This window comes from Ursus arctos, unplaced genomic scaffold (assembly GCF_023065955.2).
Source record: "Ursus arctos isolate Adak ecotype North America unplaced genomic scaffold, UrsArc2.0 scaffold_7, whole genome shotgun sequence".
Classification (NCBI taxonomy): Eukaryota; Metazoa; Chordata; class Mammalia; order Carnivora; family Ursidae; genus Ursus; species Ursus arctos.
This window is the reverse complement of record NW_026623089.1, coordinates 47,654,391-47,673,599: the sequence shown is the minus strand read 5'-3', so window position 1 is coordinate 47,673,599 and position 19,209 is coordinate 47,654,391. Positions and strand designations below refer to the sequence as shown.

The 19,209-nt window shown below is 54.2% G+C and overlaps 1 protein-coding gene across 1 annotated transcript in view; it reads right to left on the bottom strand.

Moving 5' to 3' along the window:
- DLG5 (discs large MAGUK scaffold protein 5) overlaps nt 1-19,209 on the bottom strand; it is a 122,664-nt gene that overhangs the window by 54,095 nt on the left and 49,360 nt on the right. Inside the window, exons 3-5 of the mRNA XM_026504531.4 lie at nt 8,494-8,656; nt 6,529-6,672; nt 5,765-5,948 (exon numbers count right to left, since the gene is read on the bottom strand). Of these exons, the coding sequence (XP_026360316.2) occupies nt 5,765-5,948; nt 6,529-6,672; nt 8,494-8,656 (491 nt within the window). The remainder of the gene's footprint in view (nt 1-5,764; nt 5,949-6,528; nt 6,673-8,493; nt 8,657-19,209) is intronic.

The window sequence follows — 19,209 nt, the reverse complement described above, 5'->3', positions numbered from 1 at the left end:
GGATCAGAAGGGACCTGGGACCACCAGGCTAATAGGCTGTGTTGTTCCAGCTGTGGCCCTGCCCACAGGTGAACACTCTGTTGGGACCAGGTCTTGCCTATTCCGAGCTGAAATCCACCTTCCTCAATGTCTACACTCTTGTTCTCATTCTAGCCCTAGCCACGTAGAAGGATCCCTTTCCCACAGGACAGCATCCAGACATTCAAAGAGGCTCATGGGCCCCCAAATCCTTCTCGACTTTTCTCTACAAGCAGGACTCAAGAATGTGGGCAAATGTGATCAAAGCCTCTGAAGAAGTTTGGAAAAATCATGGCTACAGTTAAACTCTGGAGAATTGAAAAGCTATTCTATCCATTAGTGTAGAATTTTTCCTTTTTATAATCAGATGATTATGATCTTATTAGATAGTTCAACCTTCACACACGCACGCACACACGCACGCATACACGCGCGCACACACAAATGTTTAGCTTCCCAGCAAGGCTAATGGAATTTTAAGTGAGTGAGAATATCTAATTTGGCACAGAATTCTAAAATGAGACAGGCAGGCATAGGAGTCTTTAGGCCCCCAGCTTGTGAGGACGGGGAGGAAATGGCCCAAAGCGAGGGTCTGGTTCCATCCACACAGCAGGACGGAGCAGCTCAGCTGTGCCCCACAAGGAAGCCAACAAGAGAACGGCCCTCGTCTCTACACTGGTCAGAAACACTCTTCTCTCTGGGCTTCCGTAAGGCATGCCCTTCAGAAACTAAGAAACCCCTTTCCTGGGATATCTGAGAAAAGAATTCAACTTTCATGAATCACCAAAAGCTGAGGGGGGAGTGGGTGACTTCACTGTTGTTCACAGTTTTTTTCTTTTTTAACCAAAGAATACCTATAACAGTAGTAAAGAAAGAAGATCCTCCATGTTGCTCCCCCAACCAAGGCTTGGCAATCTCTGCCCAGGCTCTCTTGGGCATTTCGGAAGCAACCGAGAAGAATCCAGATGGCGCATTCTCACTGAGGGACCTGGAGATGGAGCCCGCCGAGCTTTGAGCCACCCCCCACACATATGCACGCAAACACACACATGCACACAGGCAAAGTGGGAGAGGGCCTGGGCCCCAAGCCCCAGGCCCGCGGCGCCCCTCCCAGCCAGGGCTGCCTCATTTCCTCAGAGATAAATCATGCAGAGGGCTGGGGAGCCCCACAAATCCCTCAAGCAAACACGCAAGTCAAACAGCACCATTTACCCTGCAAGGGCCTCTTCAAGTGAACAAGGCATGGGAGGAGCCAGGCAACAAAACCAGCCTTGTCCAGCGAGGTCAACCTTTGCCCTCGGGCCCTGTGGGGAGGAAACCTGTGGCCACCCCCTATGTCCCCTGCTCCCCTGCTTCCTCTGCTGCTGGCCTACCCAGGAATGAGCTTTCCACAGCCCGGCATCCAGCCCAGACCCAGTGGAGGTGAGGCGGCCCAGTCTAGGGAGAGCAGGTGGTTCTGGCAGCTCAGAGATACACCCCCCACCCCCACCCCTGTGGCCATCGGCCTCCTGTCCTGGTGCTGTCCTAAGGTGGCACTTGCCAAAGGACACCATCCAGCTGAACAGAACTGGGGAAACTCACTGACCACTGTAACAAACCAGCCCCCCCAAGGGTCACAGCCATAGGAAAGGATAGGAGAAGAAGGCATAGGCTGGAGGGGAGGGGGGTCACCTTCCCATGTCATTTGTGGGGAGAACAGGAAAGGGGGGGGAAGGGAAACCGCAATCTCAGTCCAGATGTTTGTTCAAGCTGTGAAAGTCCTCAGGACAGTCAGAGAACGGGAAGCCATGAAACTTACGCCTCATGAGGGCAGACATTTTCTTATGACAAGGTGATAACTGGAGTCTTTTTTCCGAGCTGTAATTCACACACTGTGCAATTCACCCTTTCAAGTGCCCCAGTCAGTGGAGCTGGTGTATTTACAAGGCTGTAAATCCATAAGGTGTGCAGTAAGTACCACTACATAATTCCAGAATATCGTCACTCCCCCCAAAAGGAAGCCCGCACCCATTAGCACCCACCCTCCCTCCTCCCACCCCCCTGCTCCTTCTGTCTCTAGGGAATCCCCTCTTGCGGACATTTTACACAAGTGGAATCAGACACTTGTGCTCTTCTGTGACTGGCTTCTTTCATTTCGCGCAGCGTTTCCGAGGCTCATCCGTGTAGGGGCAGGTGCCACTGCTTCGTGTGTTTCTATGCTGAACGCTAATATTCCGCTGCACAGACCAGACCACCTTTTAGGATCCATTCGTCAGCCGATGGACATCTGGACTCCTTCCCTGTTCCGGCTGCTGTGAATGACGCGCTACACACACTTACACTGCAGGTGTTCGGGTCGACATCTGCCTGCAGTTCTCTCGGGTACACACCCGTGTGTGTGTACTGCGTGTTTCACAGTCTCAGGAACTGCCAAACTGACAGCAGAGGCACTGCCCCATCTGACACCCCCCGCAGCGCGGGCTCCGGCTGCTGCTCTGCACCCCCTAGGAGCGCAGATTTACCCAGCCTTGATAGGACTAGAACGAGAGTGGTAATGACAGCAAACACTTCGGCAGGCCCACGGCGTCCCTGCTTTATACGCGACATCCCCTAACCTCAGAGACGACCATAGGAGGCCAAGTCTGATGCCCCGAGAAAGTCCCATGCTGCCACTTTCTGGCAAGGTTTTGCGCCTCCCCTTAGGCTAAGATGGAGCCGGAAACACACCTGAAATGAGAAATCGCTCAAAGAAAAGTAAAATCCAAACTAAACCCAAGGCGAAAGGCCAAGCCAAATTTAGACAGGATGGAAAAATGCCCAGAAATAAACGAGCAAAGAAACGGTGGGGTGAAGGTAAAGACAGGGAGGTAAAGCCAGCACCCCAGCACTCCCAGCCCCGGGGAGCGAAGGCACACAAACACGCAGCTGGGGCTACCCTGCCTCTCGCTGGGGCTTCCCACTGCTGTAAAAGGGAGTCAACAGAAAGGGAAGCAGCTAGAATGCACCTGTGGTATTGTGGTGCTGGACTGGAACTGGGAGTGTTAGTGCCAACTCACGGTTTTCAGTATTTATGCTACATACTGAATATCCAGATATATAAGGGGGAGAGGGGGACAAGAGACATGGAAACAGAGATGTAAGCGGGGAACGGGGTGCTCAGATATTACCTACTCCGGCTACTGACACGACTTGGGAGCAATGATACCCCAGTAGCTATGCACGCACCCGGCGTTCAGAGCTTGCTTCTAAGTACCACCCTCTACCAAACGGAATGAGGACTCCTTGGAGAAACGGCTGATTTCCAAGGCAAGGGCAGGAAATGAAACGAGCCTGGGATGACATCTTGTGCCAGAGCGCAAGAAAGTGTTCAAAGAGTGAGAAGGGCCTGTCAAAAAGGCAGAGGAGCACCTTGAAGGGGCTCCCGCTGGCCACAATGAATCACAACCCACTATTGAATAAAGCAAGTCATCGTGAGTCCACACAGAGACCGTCAGACAGACGGGCAAAGGGGAAACTCTGCAGCGGAGAAGCCTGGAGACATCACCTTCATCAAGTGATCAGAGGAAACCTCACCGGTAACGGGTCCTAACCAACCAAGTGCCAATCTCTAAGACGCAGTGAGAAGGTGGCAGCGTCACTTCTGGGACAGTCCCACAATGCACACACGGAATCAAACCAGGAAGATGGGACAAGCCTAAGTGGAAGAACATTCGACAAAACAGCTGGCCCGTCATCTTCTAAAGCATCAAGGTCAGGCAGGTCAAAGCCTGAGGAACTCTTCCAGACTGAAGGAGACCACAGAGACCTGACAGCTCCACGCACTGCCCTATTCCGGACTGGACCCTGCTCCTGCTGGAGACACCATGCAGACATCAGGCATGACTCAAACTGGGCTCTGACGATTAGACGGTATGACGTATCGACGTCTCCTGCCTCAGGCTGATGTCTGTGTTACTGTCGTATACGAGAATATCCTTGATATTAAAAAGCACACAGGTTGGCAGTTTGTTCTGGAAAGATAAGGGGTAAAAATTCTTTGGGCTGTCCTTCCAACTCTTCTGTAAGTTTGTGACAGTTTCACAATTTACAAGATTTTAATTTAAGTGAAAGAAAACGCAAGAGAGAGAATGTCAGCTACGTGATCAGCTGAGCTTGGACTGTCCCACGTGACCTTTGTGTTGGGCAAGCCCCAACAGTCCTGCTTTAACTCGGGGAGCCATACATGATTCGATGGGGACGGGGACGCTCTGCGGCAGTGTCAGGACGCTCTGGCGTCACTGCGATTGCCTTCCAACCCCAAACACACAACCATCTATGCACGCAGGACGCGGCCTCAGCCCGCCGTCAGCCTGGGCAGTTCCATCTGTGAGCTACAAGAGGCGAACTGGCAACAGCACTCCCAGCAAGCCAGTTTTCTGACTGACTAGCCCACTCCTCCTGCTTCTGTCCATGTGAAATAAGAGCTGAGCAAAGCAAAGAAACTAACTTGGAATGCAAGCCAGGAGCAAAGGAAGAGGCCACGCTCCCACCAAAAACGAATGACAGTAACTACTCCATCTCATATCTGCACAGGGCTTCAATACTTCCAAGCTTCTCTCCATCTGTAATCTCACCTGACCCATACAAAGGGAGGAGGCTAGAGACCCACAAGTCCCCTTACTAAGTCAAGATCCTATTGCACACTGAACGGCCCTACGCAGCACCTCCTCCCAGGTAGCCCTTGCAACATTCGCAGTGATACACACATCCGTGTGACCATCTGACTAGCATCAGTCTCCCTCATTGGACTGGAGAGTTCAAGAGTGTCTGCTCACAGATACCCCAGTGCCTCACATTAGGCAGACACTCCAAAAATACTTGCTAAGTGATCGCGTGGGTACGTGGGAGGGTGGATGGATGGACAGTAGGTGGGTGAGTGAATGGCTGGAAGAATGGAAGGGGGATAACAGGATGGATGATGGGTGGGTGGATGATGCGCTGGGTGAGTGAGGGAGGCATGGAAGGATGGATGATGGGTGGAAGGATGGATGGGAGATAGAGGGATGGAGGAGAGGTGGGAGGATGGATGGGGATAGGAGGATGGATGGGAGATGGGAGGATGGATGGGGGTAGGAGGATGGATGGAGGTGGAAGGATGGATGGGAGGTGGGAGGATGGATGGGAGGTGGGAGGATGGATGGAGGTGGGAGGATGGATGGGGGTAGGAGGATGGATGGAGGTGGGAGGATGGATGGGAGGTGGGAGGATGGATGGAGGTGGAAGGATGGATGGGAGGTGGGAGGATGGATGGGAGGTGGGAGGATGGATGGAGGTGGGAGGATGGATGGAGGTGGGAGGATGGAGGGGAGGTGGGAGGATGGATGGGAGGTGGGAGGATGGATGGGGGTAGGAGGATGGATGGAGGTGGGAGGATGGATGGGAGGTGGGAGGATGGATGGGAGGTGGGAGGATGGATGGGAGGTGGGAGGATGGATGGAGGTGGAAGGATGGATGGAGGTGGGAGGATGGATGGGAGGTGGGAGGATGGATGGGAGGTGGGAGGATGGATGGGAGGTGGGAGGATGGATGGGAGGTGGGAGGATGGATGGGAGGTGGGAGGATGGATGGGAGGTGGGAGGATGGATGGGAGGTGGGAGGATGGATGGGAGGTGGGAGGATGGATGACAGATGATGGGTGGAAGGACAGAAGACGGGTGGGAGAATAGAAGATGAGCAGATGGATGAGGGGGTAGAAGGATGCCCAACCTTGTCTGCCCCCTGGCTCTACCTGCTGCTGTTGGGCCCGGAGGTCACCGATCTCCTTCTGGTCCTCCTCATGGAGCCGCTTCATGTCCTCCCATGACTGCTGCAGCAGGTTACGTTCCCGCAGCAGCTGTCCGTTCTCCCGCCTCAGCATGTCCACATCATCCTTCAGCTGGGTCTGGTCGCTCAGGAGCCGGCTGTGGAGTGTGCTACAACCCCATACACACAATGAACCGCAGCCAGCCTCCAATCCCTGCCAGGCCCCTTCTCCAGCCCCTCCACGTCCCAGTACCTCCAGTACACCCGATGGGAGCCCACAGCGACCAGGGCCGCAGCACTCAGAGGCACGCCAAAGCTTGGTATCAGCCAAATGCCAGGAAGAACCAAACCATTTTTAAAATCCTAATACCGAAAAGGGCACAGGAGATGAGCCCTTACCTGGTACAGGCCTGGCACCTCTGAGTACCGAGGCCTGGGCAAAGGTCAGCAGGTGGGCAGGTAAGGCGGGTCAGTACCCTCAGAGGGGCCCCAGGAGACCAAAGGAGAACAGGCCCTCCTCTCCCACAGCAGGAGCTGCAGCGAAGCCCTTGGACAGTGACCCAGGAACCCAGCCATCTGCCCAGCCGACTGCCTAATTTTTAATGCCTTTCATACCACCTGTGCTTCCAAGGCTGTCACCAGCCGGTGTGAAGGGTTCACATCTCAGCCTGCACTTAGCAGAACCGAGCCCCAAAGACGCAAACCCTCCTGCTGACGGCTCACTAAATGCTCCGCGGCTGTCCCACTCACTGGTAGAAGTCGGTCTCCTTGGCCACCTCCTCGCACCTCTTCAAGGCGTTGGTGTGCTGCTTCTGCAGGCTCTGCAGGTCCGACATGGCCCGCACGCACTGGATCTTCAGCCTCTCGTAGTCGGGATTCAGCCTGTGGTAGGGCCTGACCCAGATAGCGGCCGTGAACGCAGGCCCCGGTGTCACTCGGACAAGCGATGTCTCTGCCCGGGAAGCCTCCAGCCCAGTGTCCCCAGGTACTGGTCTCCTCTGCACCCCAAATGTCTGGCGCTTGTTCAACTCAGACATCCTGGCCTCCCCAGACCCACAGGATCCCTGGGGTGCAGGGCCTTGGTGGCCTGAGCTCCTTGCTTGAGCCTGGAGAGCTCACTCAGAAGGTACCGTCTTATTCTCCAGCAGCTCCCGGGAAGGCCATGCAGCAGGCCTTCCCCCACAGTGGGCACCCCAGAAACCTGTGAGGAAGCATCTCCTCTTTTCAGGGAAGTGACTGTCGATCTTGGGAACATATCAAAATACCAAAGCCCAGACCAACTGCATCAGCATCCTTGGGGGTGTGACACAGACACCAGGATGGAGATTCCAGTGTGCAGCCACTGTTGGGAACATGGGCCAGGAGCACTGCTGCTCAGAGTGGGGCTCCCAGACCTGCAGCATCAGTCTCACCTGGGAGTGTGTCTCAGGTCGGCCCCAGAACTCCTGAATCAGACACGTGGGACAGAGAGCTAAGCAGCCATCTGAGCTTTAACAAGCCCTCCCTCTGGTGAGCGGGGTGCATGCTCCAGGGTGAGAACCAGCCCTACAGCTGGCGGTAGTAACCCTTCTCTGTGGAGGGCCAGACAGCAAACGCTGCAGGCTGTCAGCCCTCCCGACCCATGGAACTCCTCGCTCTGCCTCGGTGACACGAAAGCAGGCACTGGACAACATGCACTCTAGCACGCCGTGTCTCCAGGGGCCCTGCCTCTGTGCTGTCTGAGGACCGCATCTCCGTCAAAGCAACCTCAGGGGACCGCTCTGCAGGCCTGACATCACCCCAGAGGAACTTCCTCGGGATGGGGCACACACATGCCTGATGCTTCCAAAGGCAATCCCCTCCCTCAGAACCCGTACCAGCATCTCCTAGAAGGATGACTCAGACTGTATCCCTCCTCCTCCATGAAGCCCTCCTGGATGGGGCAGGTGGGGAAAGACCCTCCCTTTGCTCCACCCCATGGACCTGGTATCCACGGGACCCTCTAAATCCTAACAAAAGAAGTCATCAAAGATTTTCTCCAAAACCACAGAGAAGCCGGGCAGAATATATCCTCCTAAAACACACGCGCGGCTGTGAACAACGAATGTGGGAACACGTAACGATCCACGTAGCAGTGAGGAGGAGGGGCACGTGCACGCACACAGATGCACACGCAGACGTCCCCACACGGGCCTGCGCACAGCCAGCCTGGCCAAGGGCTCAGCACGGGACACCGTCTGCATTAGGGCAGGGGCCGCAGACAAGCAGCAGACAAGGCTACTGAGGAAGTGCGCCCTCCTGGTGCCGGAAGGCAGAGGCCTCGAGAGGGGCAGTGACGAGCCTGAGGCCGCCCAACCAGCCTGTGAGGGGGCACCAAAGTGGGACAGGGCCCCACCAGCTGCTGCCAAAACCACCCACCAAATCATCATCTGCAGAGGACGAATGTATGACAGACACACCCACACTTCTCAATCTCTGCATCGTGGGACTCAGGCCATGGGCTCCAATGTGGCTTGGAGGAAGCATAACCGGCCCGTGACCCCACCCCACACCCAGGGCTGCAGAGAGAGCGTTTCCAAGTGACGGGGGGAGTGAGGCAAAGGGACACCCTGGCAGCGCAGCATGGACCCCCGGGAGCTAAGCATGGGTGCCTGAGGGGGAGGGGCTGGCGTGATGGCATCGGGGGAGTAGCCCTGGTCCATCGGGCCTGGGCAGGGAAGCAGGTGCGATCACTACCTCTTATCAAAGGTCGTCCCATGCGTCGCAAAGGCCAGGCGCTTCCGCAGTTCATTCCTCTCTCGGGTCATCAGCCGCAGCTGAATGGAGAGGTTCTCCACCTTCTCGTTCACCTGCCGGTCAGTGAGGAGGGGTGGTGGGGATGGAGCCTTCCCAGTGGTACCTGGCGGGGGAAAATAAATAATAAACTGAACTGGCATTTAGACAGCACTCATAGGTCTGCCAGGCACTGTTCTGAGCCCTTGGCCTGCGTCAGCTGCGCCCAACAACCCTAGCAGGTGGGTCCTGCTGGCCATCTGCCTTTCAGATGAAACCGCATCAGGAGTAAGAGGGGGAACGGAGACCTAAGCCCAGGCCATCTGCTCCAGCACCCCAGCATCACCCACCCATTCTGCTGGCCCTGACTGGGGACCCCCACTCTCTTCTCAGCATGGCTTCGACACCTCCAACATGGAACCGTTTGGGTCCTGATCTGTGTATCTTTGCCTGGTCTGGAAATAGCAGCTATCCCCTACCCCTGGGCATGAAAAGGCCAACATGAAGCCTGAACAGAATGGAATACACAGCTTGAGAAGGAAGGGACAAGTGGGACCCAGCGAAGCTTCTGAGGCCCAAGGCAGCTGGTTCTGAAGCTGGGGCCCAAGGGCTGTGTCCCCGCCCCCACCCCAACCAGGGCTGAACACACTACACAGCTCCCTTCCCCAACCTGTCCAAATGCCCGGAGGACCTGCCCCAGCCAGCCCAGGAGTGTGGGCTCGGAGAAGGCTCTCAGGGAGAGCCACCCACGGCTACGGTCAGTGTGACATGAGGCAGGTGAGTCCTGGGGCCTCTGGCTGCCCAGTCCAAATCAGGCCTTCACCACGGGTGCCCAGGACCGTCCCAAAGGAAATCCCGCGCCTCATGCTATTACTAAGGATCAACAGCAACAGTGACCACCAACAGCACCTCTGCAAAGATCTATATCCTTTTCAAAGAAGAAAGCATCTTGCTTAAATGTCCAGGAAACAGAGACAAAATCCGTGGTTCTTTTATCTTTAACTCAGTCCACACATTCACCCGGGATATCCGCTAAGCCTCAGAGATCCTAGGTAGAGTCACAGGAACCCACAGCAGCCATCTCATTTTACAGCTGTGACCCGGGAGGCCGATTCACCCCAGGGAACACTGTCTGTCTCCCCAGCAGCCCCAGAATGTGCGAAGGGCAGATGCAGGTCTTGACCACCAGCCGATCCTTCTGGCTGACTGCTGGTGCAGGCCACGCATCCTCCAAAACAAAAGATGGGCACTCAGGTGTGGCCTTGCATCCTCTAGGAGGACCAGGGAAGATGGGGACTTCGACACTTTTGGGGGACAGGCTAGACCACGGTGTGAGGCAGGAGCTCCCACCTCTCAGTTTGGCATTATCCCAAGCGGGAACCCCAACCACCTGAATCGGGTACCCCCAAAAGTTCATGTTATTATAGAAACACCACCACCACCGTAACAGCTGGGATTGCTGGGCTCCAGGCCAGGCCTCTGGGTCAGAATGCACTCTGAAGTGGGGCCCACGACCAGCATTGCCCACGAGCAGCTCCCCCACCCCACCCCCCACAGTTGTACTCCACAGCCTAAGAAGCCATCCCTCGCCTCTCCCCAAAAGACACTGGACCTTCACCCCTGCCGAGTTCTGGAAAGCAGCTGGTTAACATAGGCTGTGTCACTTCCTCTTCTGAAAAATGAAGTCACTTATATGAGCCTTAACCTAGAGCCAGGTCTATACTGTCATTCATCCCAATAACTCAGCCAGCGCTCTGACAAGTGAGGCCTCCTCTGGACGTGGTCCAATGCCCCTTCTGTGGATGCCTGTGAGTCACCCTCTAACCAACTTTAGGGGGCAACGATCCATGCGGGACAGACAAAACCAAGAGAGTGGGATGAAAAGACAAGGAGTGCCTGGAAAAGGGGGATTTCAATGTTCACGGTCACCGCCGACCCACACACGGCAGCAGCCAAAACAGATGCCCCAGGCGTGGTTACTTTAATCTCCCAAATCCAGGCTGGCACTCACATTGTTATGCCCGTTTTACAGCTGAGAAGACGGAGGCCTGGCAAGATCAGGGAACTGACTCAAACCTGCACGAAGAGCCAGTGACGCCCGGGGACGAGAGCCCAGGCACCCGGATTCGGAGCACACGCTCCCCTCCTCCGTGCCTCACTGGCTCCCGAACAACAGCCATGACCAGTACTCACTTCCTGCCTGGCGCTTTCTGAAACGCATCCCATCCCTTAAGAAAGTTCCTCCTGTTATTCCCATTTTACACATCACGAAACACTTACCAAGATTAAATGAACTGTCCAGGTCACACAGCCAGTAAATGACAGCACTGAGTTTTGGACCCCCCTTTATCAACCTCACCCGGAGCCCAAGGTCTTCACCTAAAGGTTCGCAAACTTTTTGATCTTAGGACTGCTTCACCATCGTAAAAATGACTGAGGACTCCCAAGAGCTTTTCTTTTTTTTTTTTTTTTTTTAAGATTTTATTTATTTATTCAACAGAGATAGAGACAGCCAGCGAGAGAGGGAACACAAGCAGGGGGAGTGGGAGAGGAAGAAGCAGGCTCGTAGCAGAGGAGCCTGATGTGGGGCTCGATCCCATAACGCCGGGATCACGCCCTGAGGCGAAGGCAGACGCTTAACCGCTGTGCCACCCAGGCGCCCCCCAAGAGCTTTTCTTTACACGGGTTGTAACTCTCTACTGATAGCCACCCGATTAGAAGTGAAAACTAAGAATTTTTAAATATCTGCTAATTTTAAAAATAACTGAAAATCCATTACATGTTGACCTAAGATTTTTTTAATGAAAAATAACTACCCCTTCCATTACAAAACAAAAAACGTAGCCAAAAGAGTGGCATCGGGGTGCCTGAGTGGCTCAGTCAATTAAGCATCCGACTCTTGATCTCAGCTCAGGTCATGATCTCGGGGTCGTGAGTTCAAGCCTCGCCTTGGGCTTCACACTGGGCGTAGAGCCTACTTAAAAAAAACAGTGGCATCACATTGCATCTTTATAATGCTGTTCATGTCTGGCTTCACAGAGATAGCTAGAGTCTCTTATCTATGTGGTATCACACACACGATGGATGAGCCTGTAGGAAAGTCTGCTCGACAGCAAAGTCTGTGTGAGCATGACAGTGGAAAAGGCAAGTGGCATCTTAGAATCATTATGAAAACAGTTTTGACCTCACCAGCCCCAGGAAAGGACGTCAGGGACACCACATCATGCTTCGAGAACAGGTGCTCTGTGCTATAAGCAAGTCCAAGAAGTATCATAGAAACATCAACTCAAGAGTTTCAGAAATGAGGGGCGCCTGGGTGGCACAGCGGTTAAGCATCTGCCTTCGGCTCAGGGCGTGATCCTGGCGTTGTGGGATCGAGCCCCACATCAGGCTCCTCTGCTATGAGCCTGCTTCTTCCTCTCCCACTCCCCCTGCTTGTGTTCCCTCTCTTGCTGGCTGTCTCTATCTCTGTCGAATAAATAAATAAAATCTTTAAAAAAAAAAAAAAAGAGTTTCAGAAATGAAAAGCACCACCAGGCTCAGGAACCTGCCTCCAGGGAGATAAAGAATTTTCACCCCATTGGGTGAACAAGGCAACGGAAAGATGCCTCCCTTCCTTGGCCTTTGAGGAAGCTGGAGACAGAAGCAGCAGGACAGAAATCGAGGTCATCAGATCTGTCAACACACATAGCCGCAGCTTCCTGCCCCGGCCTCCAGCAGCATGAGAACACCTGCTCTGCACACGTGAGGACCCGAGGGGAGCCGACCATTCAGCAAAATGCGTGAGGACACTGCCCCGTATAACGTGGTGCTGGGTTCTGTGCTAAGCGCTCTCTGTCCTTACCTGATTCATGCCCATGATGTGCTAAGATCACCCCGTGTGAAACTGACATCCAGAAAGATGGCACAGCCAGGAAAACAGTGCACCCTCAAGCAAACGTGGCTCCAACTCCAGAGCCAGGGCCTCGACCACGACGCTACCCTGCCTCTCGACAGGTGGTGCTCCAAAGGTCTGAACATCCATGAGATACACAAAAAAGAAGGCCGGCCAGGTCTGAGAAGCCATCAAATGGCAGACTGACTTAGGGGGACATGCTGCCTGGATGCCTCTCCTTCCACAGTCAGGAAGGTGGAGGGCAGAGCAGGGCACCTCAAGAAGAACCCCACGACGGGCTAAGCCTGGACATGCCACACGGATGGCAAGTGGTGCCGAAAATCTTCTCCATTCCCAGTCAGTTAAAAATAAAGCTTTTCTGGGCGCCTGGGTGGCTCAGTCTGTTAAGCATCTGACTTCAGCTCAGGTCACGATCTCAGGATCCTGGGATCGAGCCCCGCGTCAGGATCCACGTTCAGCAGGGAGTCTGCTTCTCCCTCTGTCCCTTGCCCTGCTTGTGCTCTCTCTCATATAAATAAATAAAATCTAAAAATAAAGTTTTCTTTTTTTGCTTGCACCTCAAGGTTGAAAGCTGTCTTGAAGATGATGCAGCCCTCCCATCCAAACTGGTTGCCAGAATCCCCCAAATGCCCACCAAGACTGTTTGAACTCCTCCACAGTGAGGGAGCTCACTACTTACAGCAAAACCCAGCTACTGTCTCCCCATAAAATTACTCTCCATACGGAGTTCGAATCCATCTCCCTCCATGTCCCCCACTGACCTAGATGTTCTCCTAAGGGCCCCGAGGTATCTACAACTGTAACTCGTCTTCTACACGACAGACCTGCAAGCATGTGAAGACCACCATCATGCCCCTTTATCACTATCAGAATAGCTACAATTAAAAGCCAATAACACCAAACGCCAGCAAGCGGAGCAGAGAAACTAGAATTCCCAAGCATCGCAGGTGGGAACATGAAATGACACAGCCATTTTAGAAAACACTTTGGTAGTCTCTTCTTTAAATTTTTTAAAAATAATCTCTACACTGAAAGGGGGGCTCAAACCTACAACTCTGAGACCAAGAGTCGCGCACTCTACCGACTGAACGGGCCAGCCGCCCCTGGCAGTCTGTTATAAAGTTACTCGCGCATTGACCCTACCCCCCAGTAATCCCACTGCTGGGTATTTACACAAGAGGAAAGAAAAGTTATGCACACACAAACACCAGCACAACTACCTAAAGCAGACGGCGAATGGATAAACAGCAGCGTTCCCTTCCTCCAAAGGAGCACTACTCAGCAAGAAAGGGGAATGGCCGCTGGCCAAACCAGAACCTGCGAGAGCTGGGGGACCTCAAGGCCCTCTGAGTGAAGGCAGCCAGACTCAGAAGGCTATATACACTAGAAGATCCCATCTATAGGACGTTTGGGAAAAGGCGGAAACATAGGGCAGAAAAGAGATGAAAGGCTGCGGGGGACTGGGGGTGGAGGGAAGAAAGGCTGAGTACAAAGTCACAAAAGGGAATGTTTCGGGGTGAGGGAACCGTCCAGTCTCTTTCCTGTGCCGGTGGTAACATGACCATGTGTGTTTGTCAAAACTCACTGAACTATATAAAAAGGAGAGATTTTACTATATGCAATTTATCCCTCGATGACATGACTTCTTAAAAACTCAGGCTAACAACAGAAACTGCAGTGTCCCAGACGGAAACCACCATCCCGGGAGTGGTGTGGTTGCTGGAGTTGTGGACCGCCAGCCCTCCCCACCCCCTCAGTCACTGCAGGTGTCGCAGACACCTTAAAGAACAAGCAAAATAAGAACTCACATCAAGTGAGTTGTCCACAGAAACCGCAAACACCTTTCCCTCAGCTCTCCTATCCCTGCAAAGTTCTTCTGGATTCAAATGCAAAACCGTCCACTCTCTCCGACTTCACTCCTTCTTTCCAATCTGGAACCCACTAGAGAAGGCAGATTTTTTTTTTTTTAAGGTTTTATTTATTTCTTTGTCAGAGAAAGGGAGAGCACAAGCAGGGGTAGTGGCAGGCAGAGGGAGAAGCAGGCTCTCTGCTGAGCAAGGAGCCTGACGCAGGACTCAATCCCAGGACCCATGGGACCCAGGGATCATGACCTGAGCCAGAGGCAGATGCTTAACCCACTGAGCCACCAAGGCACCCGAGAAGGCAGATTTATTTCTTCCTTTCTGTGTCCAGGATGGGGTCCAAGGGGGTAAGGGACTTAGACTGCATTAAAATGGGGGTGCTTTAGAGAGGCCAGGAGAGCAGGCACAGGGCCTGGATTTTGGACCAAGAGCCATCACTCACCGGCCTTGGTGTGAGAGGGACAGCAGGAGCAGAATCCGGCAGGGAGACAGGGCAGGCCCCTTTCACCACGTGAGTCCTGGCTCTGCCACAGCTGGTGCTGCCCCCTCCAGAGACCACTGAGGCTCAGCGAGCTGCCTGGCAGCTGGGTAATCTGGGCCAGAAGCCCCTTTGTCCTTAGCTCCCTCACCACCACATGCCAGCTACAGGCCTCCCCCTCTGTCTTATTTATAGCTGGACAAATCGCAACTCTGCTCCAGAGCCTTATGGGCCAGTGGTGCCAGAGCCGACGAGAAAGCTGCTTGCAGCCAAGAGGTCAGGTGGAGTGGCCATGCCCAGCTAAGCTTCCTGGCGACCCCCAGGCCCCCGCTCTCAGGGGAGAAGCAAAGCAGCAGCACAACGTGGTCATCAGGGGCAGCAGCAAGCAAAACCAAGCCACCGTCATCTCCAGCCCAGGAGAGCCAGAGCCATCAGGAGAGACACAGTCCCTCAACATGAACCAGGGCTTCTGAAAGCACCCAGTGTCACGAACTTGTGAGAAAGGTCCATCTCAGGCCCAGCCAGACGGCCTAAGTCAGAAGCCCAGGAAGTGAAGTCAGCACTCCCGTCTGGCGATTCTGACGCCTGATCAAGTCTGAGAACCTCTGGCCTGGACCAAAGTTACATCTGCTGGCCAGAGGGGTTTTCTCTCCCTCGTTTTACTGCCTGTCCAGTAGCTACTGCCCACTGATGACATGCAGGGAGGGCCCCTTCCCCTGACTACCGAAGCCTGAGGGGATGCCCCCGGGTCAGTCAGGACAGGAAGGAAGCCCAGCTCTCAGGTAAAACACTTGCTCTCAAAGCAGATCCTGACTCAGGGACTCCGAACCAAGAGAGGCAGCGACTGCCTATTGCTGTCACTGCCCCTCCTTCTGAAGCTCCATTCCTAGAAGGCCCGACACAAGGCCCACCTCCTCCCCCGCCCCTCGTCAGAAGTAGCGGCTCCCTCCCCTGAGCTATCTGTTTCCTTCTGTTTCACACAGGGCACAATGGCCGGCAGCCTACCTCTCTGGTGCTACGGTCTGAATGCCGGGGGTCCCCCGCCAAAATCCCTAGCAAGCCCCAAGGTGTGGTATTAGGAGGCGGGGCCTTCGGGAAATGATTAGGTCATGAGAGAGGATCCCACATGAATGGAACTAGTTCATGATAAAAGGACCCCAGAGAGCTCTCCCCCCTTCTCCACGTGACAACACAGCCGGAAGACGCCATCTGTGAACCTGAAGCGGGCCCTCGCCAGACACAGCATCTGCCTCCATCTTGGACTCCCAGCCTCCAGAACTGTGACCAATAAATGTGTGTTGTTTCCCAGCTGCCCAGTCGGGGGTGGTCTGTTCTGGCAGCCTGGACGGACTGAGACACCTGCTAGACTGTGAGGTCAGGGGCCAGGGCGCTCTGTGACCCCTACAAGCACTAAGCACGTGCTCCAAGAGAAGAAGGGGCTCCCATTCTTTGAAGGAACTGAGAAAACAGGCCCCCGACCCAGAAGGCCCAGGAAAGGAAGCGTCAGAGGGCCCACGGAGTCAGGGTGCAGAACGTGCCTCCATGGTGACTCAGCCCACCCTCTCGTGCCAACCAAAAGCTGCACTTTCAAGGAATCTTCACTGGGACACAGAGGAAGCCCTCCAGCTACTTCTGCCAACAAGCCAAGAGACCTCTTTGTTTAACAAGAAACCTCTCCTGCTGCTTCAATTTGTGTAAAATTTAAAGCTCATTTTATAAATGCTACCCAAGGATGTCTGTTCTCCTTAAAACTTTCCCTGTTGTCCCAGAAGAGATATAAAAGGCACCTGAGAAATCAGGTCAGGATGAATGGGGAACAAAGATATCAGCGGCCTGAAATGAGAGTATGTTCCCAGGGCAGATCCGTGAGGCCCACCCACAGGACGGGTTACCCATGGCCGGGCTGCACGGGATGGGGGAGGTCTCCAAGAAGCCACACGCACTCAGCAGATAGAAGCTGCCGGGAAAGGCGTCCGCAGAAAGACTCTAGGTTAGCACAGGCGTGGTGAGCCGTTAGCCGTGTCAAGCTGAGGGCTGGAAGGGGAAGGCCACCTGCAGACCTGACGTGAGCCAGGGCAGCCGCCCAGGCACCAGCTGTCGCAGAGAAGGCACAACACCCAAGGCTTCCCCCACCAACTTTCTCTTACGTGGACTGTAACTTGCCATTCTTTGCCCAAATGGTGTTTGTTAAGGAGACCTAAGTGGCAAAGCCCAGGTGATGTTTTCTTGTTGTTGTCTTGTTTTTTTTAAAGATTTTATTTATTTGTCAGAGACAGAGAGAGCACAAGCAGGGGGAGCAGCAGGCAGAGGGAGAAGGGGGCTCCAGCCCAGGACCACTTAACCAACTGAGCCACCCAGGCGTCCCACGGAGGTGATGTTTTTATCGTTAAGACATTGCTCTTGCCTTGCCTTTCCTAAGTTTTGGGGAGAGAGGCTGTGAACAAACAACAACAGCCAGTCTCCATCTGACCGGGGAAAGAGCATCGCCTGTCATTAGGTGAGGCTGAGCCAGGAGGAATCCCCCAGGAGGCGCAGCAGCGGTCCCCACGGCTGACCGCACTGCTCATGCCACTCCAAGGGACAGGGCCAAGCCAGCCTTCGCCAGGGATGAAGTCAGGCCAGCCCATCTCAGACCGGGAAGCCTGTTAAATGTAGATGACGGACCCACTGTCAGAGCCTCTGATGTAGCAGGTATGGGGCCGAGCTCAGGGGTCTGCCTCTCTAACAAGTGCCGGAGGACTACTGGTCCAGGGACCACACTGCATGAGCCACTGGTTTGGGCACAGACTAGTGATCCAGCTGCGGTCAGTGTGAGGAGACCCTGCAGAAGAATTTCTGCAGAAGGCTGCTTTGTGGACAAGGAGACACAAGAGGACCTTCTTCATCCTCTGGACCATGTGGTAACAGGTGTTCTTTTATCTGCTCTGTCCAGTACGGCAGCCACTCGGCAAGGGACGCCAGAGAGCATGTGAAATGTAACGAGTGTTACTGTTGAAACAAGAAATTTCCATTTTAGTTCGTTTTCATTCATTTGAATTTAAATAGCCACCTGTGGCTAGTGGCTCTGACAAGGGACCTGCAGCCCCGGACACGGCCAGGTCTAGCTGTGACAGCTGGAACTGCGCCTACAGATGCCCTGCCACCAGCCTGAGGGCAAGACACACACACAGGCTCACAGAGCCACGTCCCGAGGCACTCAGCCCAGCCTCGGTGGCTTCTTCCTACGTGACAGCACACTTCTGTGTTGTTTAAGGCAGTGTGAGCAGGTATTCCCTACTGCTACAGCCAAAGGTCTCCTGGCTAACACAGCCATGAGGACATTGAAGTCAGCCTGCAGAAAAGTGGGGCTACTCACCCCGAGGACAATGTCAACTGCTGGCGTAAGAACAAGAGAAGCAAGACTTGGGTCCCAGTGAGCCGAAGAGGGTCTGACCCAAGGGGGTGCAACCAGACCCTTCCGCATTCAAGATCTGGGCACCAACAACCGAGGCTCAGCCCACTGCAGGAAGTCCACACCACTGCCTTCCACCTGCTTGCCCACGAGTATCTGGGGACACTGCTGACCCCTCCCTCCCAAGGACTGCACCAGCTTCAGGTACATGTGGAACCAACCAGCAATGGTTGACATGAAGCTTCTTCCAGAGTATGCGGTGGTCCAGCTGCATACAAAATATCTTCCTGCTCCTCCTTGAAATTCCACTACTAACAATAATTGCTGTGGTTTAACTAACGCCTCTCTCTTTGGAGCGACTAATGCAAACGTTCCTAAGAAAGGTAGCACTTTAAGCCCTGAAGTGTCGACATGATGAGTCTGTCAGCTATCTGTTTGTTAGATCACTGCACCTTGTTCCCAAGGGTGAGGCATGAGGGACGAAAGAGAGTTGCACTGAGGGTTCAACCGCTGCGGTTTCACAAAAGCCCATGTCACCGCTCCATTCATCCGGACTGCCCCACCCCAAGGGGCCTCCTGGGGGCCAGTCCCATGTTGGAAATTCCAACAACCCCACCATTTGGCTGGCGAACTCACAACAGGAAGAGTCCTCCCTGAACCCTGGACAGGGATGAGGGACCTGTGCCTGGCCTCACTGTGTCCTCCCAAAAGTGTTGAAATCCTGACCCCCTAGTAAACGTGAATGTGACCTTACTGGAGATACAGTCTCTGCCGATGATCAGGTGAAGATGAGGTCAGCCTGGAGTGGGACTGGTGTCCCCTTGAACAGAGGAAATTTGAAGACAGACACGCACACGGGGAGAACACCATGGGAAGACAAAGGCAGAGATGCGATGACACATCTACAAGTCAGGAACATCCGGTCCGAGGACTGCCAGCACCCTGGCAGGAGGAAGGACAGAGGCCTGGGACAGACCCTACCCCGATGCCGTCCATGTGGGGCCTCCAGAGCCACAAGAGAATAAAGATCTGTTGTGCAAGCCAGTCCGTTACG